General features: G+C 27.4%; 2 protein-coding genes across 2 annotated transcripts; both read left to right on the top strand.

Moving 5' to 3' along the window:
* Positions 1-1,102: 1,102 nt before the first annotated feature.
* On the top strand, positions 1,103-3,003 carry LOC112519100 (putative pentatricopeptide repeat-containing protein At1g12700, mitochondrial). The gene is made up of 2 exons (XM_025127085.1): positions 1,103-2,367; positions 2,473-3,003. Exons 1-2 carry the CDS (start codon positions 1,103-1,105, stop codon positions 2,999-3,001), a joined length of 1,794 nt encoding a protein of 597 aa, XP_024982853.1. The 3' UTR covers positions 3,002-3,003.
* Positions 3,004-5,660: 2,657 nt separating this feature from the next.
* Positions 5,661-6,411, top strand: LOC112519172 (probable BOI-related E3 ubiquitin-protein ligase 2). The gene is made up of 2 exons (XM_025127171.1): positions 5,661-5,891; positions 5,980-6,411. Exons 1-2 carry the CDS (start codon positions 5,661-5,663, stop codon positions 6,409-6,411), a joined length of 663 nt encoding a protein of 220 aa, XP_024982939.1.
* The last annotated feature ends 5,449 nt before the right edge of the window (positions 6,412-11,860 follow it).

An 11,860-nucleotide genomic window follows, 5' to 3' on the forward strand; every position in this document is an offset into this window, starting at 1 on the left:
GAATCAAAGTGTATCATAGTGATAATGTTCACAATGTTTCACGTGTATCACAATGTATTTTTTGTTTTGTTTTATGAAATGTATCATAGTGTGCATTTTCGTTATTTTCATTGCTAAGGATTGTGCATCTTGTATGTATATTTGGATATCACAGTGTATATTTTGTGTTTATATAAGGTTCATCAGGATAAGATTCGTCGAATAAGATTCGCCGGAGAGAGGAAAGAGGAGAGATGAAAGATGATATTCATAAAATCCATAAAATGTTCTCGGTTAATATTTTAAGTTAAAACTACCAAAATAATTAATTTCCTAATTTAACTTCTGATTTGTGGTTGAGATTGGATCTCACGGTTACCACAAACAAAACAGTTCTCATAGCTGATTAGTTTGTGATAACTATGAGATCTAATCTCAACTACAAATCAATTGATAAATTAAGAAACTGACTTAAATTTTTAATTAAAGGGCATTTTAGGTATTTAATTTTTTTTATCTCTCCTCTATCACTATTGAACATGACATTCGTTTCATTACTCAAACTACATATATTTGGTCAATGAAACGAAATCAGATTTCACATTGTACTCCTTTTACAATTCATATTTTAAGAGAATAATTTAATAAAATAATATAAACTATCAATGGTAACAAATTTATATTAAAAATAATTGATTTATACCGTTTATTGAATGAATAACGTGACTCTTTGTCACCTACAATGATATATGAAAATATTTTATGAAGAGTATCACGTTGTTAATTATTTCTAATCAAACCGATTTTAGGAGTATAGTTGTACAATTAATATTTTAGAAGTATACTTTAATAAAATAATAAAAACTATTAATGGTAATAATTTTATATTAAAAACATTTGATTTACCATATTCTATATTAAAGGTTTTTATATTTACGTTTTCAAAATTAAGAATAATTATTACCTTCTAATATTAACCAGTATATAATTAAATGACTATTACACCCTTTGTTATTAAAATTAAAGAAAAGAACGGAAATTTCCTATGGATCGAAAATGGTTTTTTTAACGATGAAACATGGACAAGTAATGAAAGCCAAAGAATTTGGTTTTATTAGGAAAAATGATCTACGCAAGAGTTCCCCTTCGTTATCATAAGAACTTTCTTTTCTTTCCTCGTCTCTCCTCCTTTTCTTCATCGTATCTGTTGATTCCTCCCTCTCATTCTTGTCATGATTACAGTACTGGTTCAAGCTACCCTTCAAATCAAAGTTCCAGCGTTGGCCAACTCACTAAACTGGATGATGCCCTCCATATGTTTGATCAAATGCGTCACAGGCAACCTCCTCCTTCCATCATCGAATTTACTCGCCTGATTACTCTTATAGTAAAGATGGAACATTACTCCACAGCGCTTTCACTTTTTAAGAAATTAAATTTGATGGGTATATCAAGTGATCTCTATGCAATGACCATTGCTATCAACTGCCATTGCCGCCTTAACCAACTGACCTCTGGTTTTGCTTTATTAGCCACCATCTTCAAGAAAGGTCATCCACCCAATGTGACCACCTATAGCACTCTCATAAATGGGCTCATTTTGGCTGATCGGGTTTTCGAAGCTGTTGAGTTATTCAAGAAACTGCTTAAAGAGAATCTTTGTGAGCCTAATCAGGTTATGTATGGAACTATTATGAATGGACTCTGTAAAGTAGGTCACACTAACAGGGCCCTTGAATTGCTCAGATTCTTGGAAGAAGGCTCGTGTAAACCATGTGTAGAACAATACAATTCAATCATCACTGGCCTCTGCAAAGATGGAATGGTTGATCAAGCATTAGAACTCTTTGCCAAGATGATCAGAAAAGGTTTACCTGCAACTGTTTACACTTACAACTCATTGATTCAGGGTCTATGTATCTGTGGTCGAGAAATGGAGGCCGATCAAATGCTAAAAGATATGGAGGATGAAGGAATCTCTCCGGGGGTGCACACCTTTACGATCTTGGCAGATGCCTTTTGCAAACAAGGGTCCATAGAAGATGCAGAACGGGTTGTGGAACGGATGATACAAAGAGGTTTGGATCCAAACGAAATCACTTATAGTGCACTAATCGATGGATACTGTTCACGTGGTGAAATAGATGAAGCCCAGAAAGTTCTTGACCTCATGTTGGAAAGAAATCTTGTGCCCAACATAATCACTTATAGCAGCCTGATAAATGGATACTGCAAGAAGAAGCAAATCGATGAGGCCATGGATCTTTTTAGAGAACTCCCAGATAAGGGTTTGGTTCCTAATCTTTTTACTTACAATTGTTTGTTACAAGGTTTGTTTAAAACGGGTAATTCTGCAGCCGCTAAAGAAATCTTTAAGGAGATGCAAGCCAAGGGCTTGACTCCCGATTTATGCACTTACCGAATCTTGTTCCATGGGATGTGCAAAAACTCCCGGTGTTCTGAAGCATTGATTCTCTTTCGTTCGCTGGAAAACAATAAATTGTTGAAAGATGTAGGTTTGTATACTATCTTGATTAATGGTTGTATCAAATGTGGGAAGCCTAAGTTGGCCATGGATATGTTTGATGAGCTTTCTCTGAAAGGATTGAAACCGGATGTTAGGACTTATACGGTGATGATTCATGTGCTTTGCAAAGATGGGTTATTGGGTAAAGCAAAAGAATTGCTTGCGAAAATGGAAGAAAATGGTTGTTTGCCAAATAGCATCACGTATAATGTTATTGTTCAAGAGTTCTTGAAGCAAAACGAGTGTCGAGAGGCAGAGATTCTTCTCGAGGAAATGATCAACCGGGGTTTCTCGCCTGATTCTACTACATTTTCGATGTTGTTAAGCTTAATCCCGAGCGTAGGACAAGATTCTCCTATGCGAACTATCGTTCATAAACTAACGAGGGTTGAAAGAAGAGATGGTGCAGTACCTGATTTATCAACTTGGTCCATTTCCTCAACTTTTCAAGGTAATATCAAGGGCCAATTTGGGGTGTTTGATGATAGTTGTTGATCAGTTATTTCAAAAAGGTACGAAAAAAACTTGTTAGGATGTTTAAATTGGACATCGCATAAATGAATGCTGATTTATCGACTTAAAATGTGATAAACTACTAAATCAAGGGACTGAAATGCTATAAATAAAAAAAGAGTGAATTACACTAATGGTCCCTGTGATTTGCTCAAATTTTGGATTTGGTCCTTAAAACAAATTATCTACATTGGTAGTCCCTAACTTTTTCATTTTCATAACACCCATGGTCCTTCCATTTAACAACGTTAGTTAGAAACTTAGAATCATTGTGAATGATTAATCGGTCTTTGAACAAACTATAGAGATCAAAAGTGTAATCTGCTCTAAAATTTAATGTGATTCACGGTTTTTTTTATTTTTTATTTAAAAAATATTTTATATATCCAATCACAAATCAAATTTATTAAAATAAAGTATATATTAAATCTTAAGTTTATTTAAAATCTATTAAATTTATAAGAAAACTTAGCGTTAAAAAATCTCAAACAAAGGAAATCAAGATAAATTTACATATCTTTTGAGTTGAGAATTGAAATATGTGAACAAAATGTTGAAAATTAAGTTCGGTTGTACCAAGAGGTCTCAGGTTCAAATCCAAGGAGAAATAAAAATCTCCTTGTGGCCACGGAGGTTTAAATGTGGTAACTCTGGACTATCTGCAAAGCAAATGGTCATTCTGAGATTAGTTGGCTCGCATAACGGGTTGGATATCTAGGTTAATTAAAAAAAATTAAGTTCGGTTAATGCAAGATTATTAATATATAATCAAACTACGAATAATTAAAATAACAACGAAATAAAAATTATAAATTAAGATTAAAAATATTGATTATGCAAATTATGAAAAATCATCACTACAACAAAATTAGGTTTGTATGATGCTAAAAAAATAAGTGTCTCAATAGACCACTTTTGACCTCCTAAAAAGATGAGGTTATTTAAGCTTGAAATTTTTTAATATTATTTTTTTGTGAATTTAATAGTTTTTACATTAATATAAATATTTTTATTTAATATTTACTTTATTTTAAGAAATTTGATTTGTGGTTGGAATATAAAATATTTTTTTTAATAAAAAATCAAAAAAACTTGTGAATCACCTTAAATTTTAGAGCAGATTATACTTTTAGTCTCTGTAGTTTGTTAGACTGATTAGTCATTCATAATAGTTGCTAACTAAAATTGTGAAGTGAAGAAACCATGAATGTTATGAAAATGAAAAATTAATGACCACTTATGTAGATAGTTTGTATAAGAGACCAAATCCAAAATTTGAGCAAATCAAAGATACCACCAATATAATTCACTCTAAAAAACCCGCTAGAGAGGTGGACGAACATAAGAAATATAAAAATAATTTCAGACATATCAGTTTGATCCATTTATATATAAAAATATATTATTAATTAAGTTTTATAATTAATAATTTTAAAAAACTTGGAGGGTGCTTGATTGGGCTGTTTGGTTCTAAGTGAGGCATATGATTAGAACTATTAATGATGTTTGATAGAAGTTATTGGAGAAAATGACTTAGAATTGAGAATTCAGAGCAGGGACACCCATCAAAACGATATCATATGCAACAATTTATCTCGTAAGTGTTTATCATGATAAAAGTCGTCGTCCTCACTTATCGGGTAAAACTTTTGGTTTTTGTCTCGCTCTTAGTGGATAAATTTCTTGGTCCTTACCATATTCGATCCGTTAAGGTAATGTGACTTAATTATTGGAAAAATGAATCCTGTAAAATTAATAATATGTATAAGAAGCATTTTATAATATGTACATGGTGGAAATTATTGGAAAAATGAAGATTAAACACATGATTTATAAGAAGTATTTTCTGAATTTAAACGGTAAATTTGTACAGAGTTATCTGAATTTAATTACGAGTGACTGTTCTAATACTTCGCTTTAGGAAAGCTCTGTGACCATTAATTAAACTCAACTTTTACTTTTATCGTAAATTTCATCACATCATCAATTTATCAATCAGTTTTATCAAAGATTTTCTTATTACAGCAACATTGCTACACGAACGAACGAACGTAATGTTAAGATAAGGTATCTCCCATAACATTAATTAAACTCAACTTTTACTTTTATCGTAAATTTCATCACATCATCAATTTATCAATCAGTTTTATCAAAGATTTTCTTATTACAGCAACATTGCTACACGAACGAACGAACGTAATGTTAAGATAAGGTATCTCCCATAACATTAATTAAACTCAACTTTTACGTCTTGTTAAAATAACGGTTTTATGGATAGTTACACAACTATACTTGATACGTATGTAACATAGCATTAAGCTATTATCTAGGCTTAATCATTTAATTTGAAAATCCGTAAAACTGTGATAACTATTATCGTCAGATATTATTTTACATGATTTTTTTCCATCTAAGGTTAAAATTTAATGTATGATATCTTTCCATCTAAGTCGTCCGAAAAAATTCAAAATTTATCTGAATTCTCATTTTAATCCGTTATAATCATTTCGAAACTTTCAAACCCTAGATGAACCCCAACCCCGCGCCACCACATCCTCCGTGGTTTGCCGTCGTTTCAAACCCTTTATAAACCCCCAACGCCACCACCAAACATTCACCATCTTTTCTTGAATTTTACGAAATGGCACCCAGAAAAGACAAGAACGTCATGACTAACGATGCAGGTGAAAACGCTGCAACCAAGCGGAGGAGGATTCAAGCTATGAATGGTACGAGTGGAGTGCCATTTAGAAACCCCACTTCTACCCGTCTGGAACACTCTCCTCCGGCAGCAAGTCCGGTGGTGGCAGATGATGACGATGGTGCTTTTTCTTGCTTAATATCACAACAAAACTCCCTTATCAGCTACCATGTAAACAACCACTGAACTTCTGGGGTCTTCATGCTGTATCTAAATCATTGTTTTACTGCTTGTAATGTCTAACATTTCATATATGCAGATGAAGCAGATGCAAGTGAGCGTGGGGGAATTCTGGCGTAGAAACTTCTCGAAAGAAGTGAAGAAGAGGAAGGAGATGGAAGCGAGGCTGAAAGAGAAGGAAGAACAGGCGGGTCGGTTCAGAGAGATGTACCATTTCTACGAGGATAGGGCGTTTCTTCTAGAAGAAAAGGTGCAGAGGATGCTGGCTAAAGAGCGATGCAGCACCGCCGCCGCTCATGCCGCCACTACTAATGTGGAAGAAGAAGTTGAATCATGTGTTGTTGAAAAAAGGTTGCATTTAGCTTGCTTGAACTGTCTGGTTCGAGCTGCAACCATGGTGTGGCTGCCATGCCGGCACTTGTCTGTTTGCTTGGTGTGTGAGAGGAGGGTAAAAAGCTGCCCGATTTGCGGTGACAAGAAAACCGAAAGTTTTATGATCAAAAACTTCTGATCACAGATTGTCATTAGATTTTATTGAATTTAATATGGTCGAAAAATTACGTTTTATGAATTTATGTTGATATAATCGCGCGTATCTTTGTAATGTAAGTTTCCTACAGCGTTACGATGGGGTGTACGTATACGTATACATACGTTGTTTGCAAAAAGTACTATGACAACGATCTATAAACCGAATGTAGTGAAACTCGATGAACGCTATTACGTATAATAGCATTCTACTTTTCTAACAAATTAATTAATCGGTAATAATTGTTGGCGTAAATGCGTTTTATTTTTATGGTAAGTTTCGTCAAATTATCGAGGCTTTTTTTTTATCGTAGCAACATTGCTATATATACAAATGAACGTAATGATACGATAAGGTATCTCGCGTAACCGTAATTAACGTTTGCCGTCTTGTTAAAATGATGGTTTTTATGGATCGTTACGTGATTATGCTTGATAAGTATATATGTAGCATAAGCTATTGTCGAGGATTGATTATTTGAGAAAACATGAAATTGTGATAATTTTGAGAATTATTGCTTATAACAATATCTTTAAAATAAAAAAATTGTATTATCTGCATTTTTTATTCTTAAACTTTAAATTATTGAATTCAGCATGTTTTGATATTATACTAGTAGGGTATTCGTGCAATGTAGAGCGAGATATTTCGACTTTAATGTTTCGTTTTATTCTATTTTTGTAGAGTTTTAATACGATTTTTATGTGGTTTTGAGAAAAAATGGATAATGTTTTTATTTTTGAATAAAATGAAATTCGAAGATATCATAAAATTCCGAAAATAAATATATCAATATTAATATCAAATTAACTATTTAAAAGTTTTTGTTTTTCGTGTAATTTCGTTAATTTAATTTTTTATTATAATTTAATTTAAATTTGATAACGAAATAATTTATTTTTGATTTAATAATATATAATTTTTTATAAGGATAATAATTAAATATTCTGTTAGAATTTAATGATTATCCTAATTATATTTTAGATTTTTTTATATTTAAAATGAAATGTTTATCTTGCATTTGACTATAATTATCAGCAGTTAGTTACACAAATTCAAACATGAAGCTTTAATAAGTTTTACTTGTGCACAGTTTGTCTGTAACCTTGAATTTTAAGTAATATACATCAATAAACAATATTTTAAGTATAAAAAATGGTTTTCAAAAGTTTTTATCAAATATTTTATAATATAGTGTGTATATATATATATATATATATATATATATATATATATATATATGAGTTTAAATTTATGCAAAAATACATTTTCCTTAATATTTGATGATATTAGCTATATATTATATGAACCAATATTATTTTTTTGTTATTGTATTAAAATGAAATGTTTTATCATTAGAATTCTATTTTCTAAATCTTTATAAATACATTTAAAATAATTAAGTAATTTTTAGGAAGACTTTTTATTTGTAATGTTATTTGATGATTTTATATTATAAATTTATAGTATCATCAGTTAATTACATATATAGTATATTATATTACATTGAAACTATTAAAAATATTTCTTCAAATATAAATTAAAAATAAAATATGTCCAATTTAATGCAATTTGTCATTTAAAATATATTACGTATTTTTGGTAAAATATTCACTAAAATTTAATTATTTATTTATTAGTTTTATGTATATTTAATGTTCGTCAACAAATTTTTTACTTTTTAATTAACTGCATTAAATATTCAACATACTCAAATATCTTTATTAAAATATGTATTACAAATTTACAATTTGCTAAAGAAAAAATTACACGTCATTAAATATTTAAACTTTTTCTTCTTAAATTATTGTATTTGCTCAAATAATTAATTTCCATTTTCTTATTTTGATAAGAAAATTAATTCAAATCATATTTTCATAGTTTATATTTTTTTAATAAATAAAAGTTTGCTTATAAATATTTGTATTAATAGATGAATGGATTAGAATATCGAGAAATAATTTAGCTCCCGTTTGATTTGTAGGATTTAATGGAATTTGAAAAAATTTGAAATTCAATTTTATTCCAGTTTTATGTTTGATTTGAAAATCGTTTGGATCTGGAATCCCACAAATATGAGATTTAGAAACCCGTGTTGGTATTCTGTGGAATTTTGTAGGTTTTATGTGTAATAAATTTTCTAAAATTTGTTGAAAACATTGGCTTTCTAATGATCAATCAATAAAGAAATAATTTATTTTTTCTTAATTGTTTATAAATTATTTATAAAAAAAAATTGAATTGAATTTTGTTTCAAATTCTACAAACAAAATACACCAAAAATATATAAATCTTTTAATTAAATCCTTTTATCCAAAAGGCTAATTAATTTTGAAGTATTTTTTAGTATTAATTATTGAAAAAGAAAAACAATTAATTTGAAGTCTCCATTTAATGTATAACAAACCCATTGAATTAATTAAGGGAAATTTATTAAAATTAGTTATTTTAAGGTTGATTTCATCTTTAGCCATTTTTTTTCAAAACAGTCATAGTCTAGAAAACCACGTCCGCAATTGCGAATCCAGCTAAAAGATAAAAATAATTTACATTTTTTATCCCTGTTCGTAAAAAAAATATTTTTCACTCAGGTCCGTACAAAAATTTACATTTCTCACTCAGGTTCGTAAAAAATTTACATTTTTTACCAGGTCTGTAAAAAAGACTAAAATTGCAGACTTAGAGTTACTTTGATAAACCTTATAAGAAGTGGTTAAGACGTAAAAACAAAAGATGAAAAAGGTTATTTTAATTAATTTCACATTAATTAATTGTAAGACTTTTTAAAGATTTAATTTAGGGGAGTGCTAATGGCACCCCTAACAGGGGATGATGAATGTTTTAAAAGTTGGAATCACATTAATTTTCATTAAACTCAATCAATAACATATTATATTTTATTATTATTGTTATATTATATATATATATAATATAACTTAAAATAATGATAATATATAATAGATATATATATATATATAATTTATAAGTAACTGGTTATATATATATAAATATATTATATATAATTTTTATTTATACTATTATATTTATATTATATACATATATAGAGTATATTTCAAATGCAACCATATCTATTTGAAAGTGATTTTTATGAACATAATATAAATACAAGTTTTGATTAAATTTAATTTTTTGTAATTTTTTATCGAAACCATGCTAAAAATATAGTGAATTCAAAATATAATTATTTTTACAATAAGTAGTATTTCGAAATTCTTCGGTTATTTTAATATCATCAAGATGATATACTTTAAAAAAACTTATGAATATTTGATTATATAATAATGATCATCATTATTTTATTGTTTTGATTAATTACTTTTTTCTATAAATACTTAATTATTTAAGTTTTATTTATAATGATGCTTGATTATTATTTTGTATATATAAGACCAAAAAAAATGATTATCTATGGGTTATGGATGTCATCACTCTATACATATGCACATTTTCATCTTATGTACCTCTTCATTTTTTTTTCTTCGTATTACATATTATATAGGGTTAAATGCATGAAATAACAACGTAATTTCATAATTTTTTTTCTTATTATAGCATTCTACTTTTGTTTTTCTTTATTACAGCAATATACTTTCAAATTATTTTTTATTAAGGCATCGTACTTTAAAAAATCTACCCATTATAGCAATAAATAACCTATTACCTTTTAAACTGGTTAACCTCTTGACTTTTTTTGTTTGTGTGGCTTTAATGAGGTGATGTGGATGACACATCATTTTGATGACTTAATTAAAATAAAAATAAAAACATAATTTAAATTATTATTAGTGATATCATTTTTCATTGCTATGATTTAAAAAAACATTTAATTTTTTGACCTTTTCTTATTAAGTTACATGCAAATTAAATATTAAAAAGTAAAATCTATACTATATTATAAAACATTTGACAAAAACTCTTAAAAACCATTTTTTATGCATGAAGCACTGTATAGTAATGCATATTACTTACAATTCAAGATTACAAATAAATTATGCATAAATACAATTTATTAAAGTTTAATGCTTGAATTCGCGTAACTAATTGCGGATAAACATAACCAATTAGAAGATAAACATCTCAATTTAAAATATATAAAATCTAAAATATAATTAGGATAATTATCGAGTTCTAAAAAAATAATTAATAATTATCTTTATAAGAAAATTATATTATTAAACCAAATATAAATTAATTCGTTATTAAACCTAAATTAAATATAACTAAAAAAATTGAATTAGAAAATTACACAAAAATTAGGAATTTTAAATAGTTAATTTGATACAAATATCGATATATTTTTGTCAAAATTTTACGATATCTTCAAATTTATATTTTATTCAAAAATAAAAACATTATCGTTTTTTTCAAAATCACATAGGACCATACTATAACATCGATTGAGATAACGAATAAAATGAATATTAAAATCAAGATGTATCTTGCTGCATTGCTCGAATACCCTTCTAGTATTTCTGAAATAAATATGCTACATTATTTATGAGATATATTTTGTTTGTTAAAAAAACACTTCTTATTTTATGTTGTTAAAAAAATACACATCTCTTAAAGTTCTCTATAAAATGTTAACGAAATAAATTGTGTTATACAATTTTTTTAATATTGTTATATTAATAAATAATTCAAAAAAATCTAATTAATTTAATATATTTATACGTCAAGTAAAAGTTTTTGAACAAATATAATATATTGTTTAAAAGATAATATTTTTTGGGTAAAAAAGAAACAATTCTTATTTTCTTTAGAAAAACATATTTTTAAAAAAATATTAGCGAGATAAGTTGTCTTGTACTAGTTTTTTTAATATTGGTATATTAATGAATAATTTAGAATTTTTTTAATTAATTTAATATATTTATTAAATAACATGTAAAATATCTAAATATGAAAATTAAAAGTACATTGTTTAATAAGAACTAGTAGATGTTATAATAAAATAATTTTGAAAGTATAATGTTGTAATAAGAAAGTCACATCACTATGGTACATGTGGACAACTTACATGGACAATGAGGTGGCATAAAAACCTGGTATAATGGGTCAATTTAAAACAAAAGGTTATCAAATGCTATAACGGGTAAATTTTTCAAAATACAATGTTTTAATAAAAAAATAGTTTGAAAGTACATTGATGTAATAAGAAAAACTGAAAGTACAATGCTATAATAAAGAAATTTATGAAAACAGACTGTTATTTTATGCATTTTGCCCTATTATATAATTATAAAAAATAAGAATAAAAAAACATTAGTATAAAAAATTAATAAAATAATTAAACATTTATTTACCCAAACATTGATTCTTTAAAAAAAATAAAGAGAAAACGGTTTTATATTTTATTTGCTTTGGTTTTTAAGTTGTATTCAATAATGACATAAAAATAATAATAAAA

The sequence above is a fragment of the Cynara cardunculus genome (assembly GCF_001531365.2).
Source record: "Cynara cardunculus var. scolymus isolate 2C chromosome LG 1, CcrdV1, whole genome shotgun sequence".
NCBI lineage: Eukaryota > Viridiplantae > Streptophyta > Magnoliopsida > Asterales > Asteraceae > Cynara > Cynara cardunculus.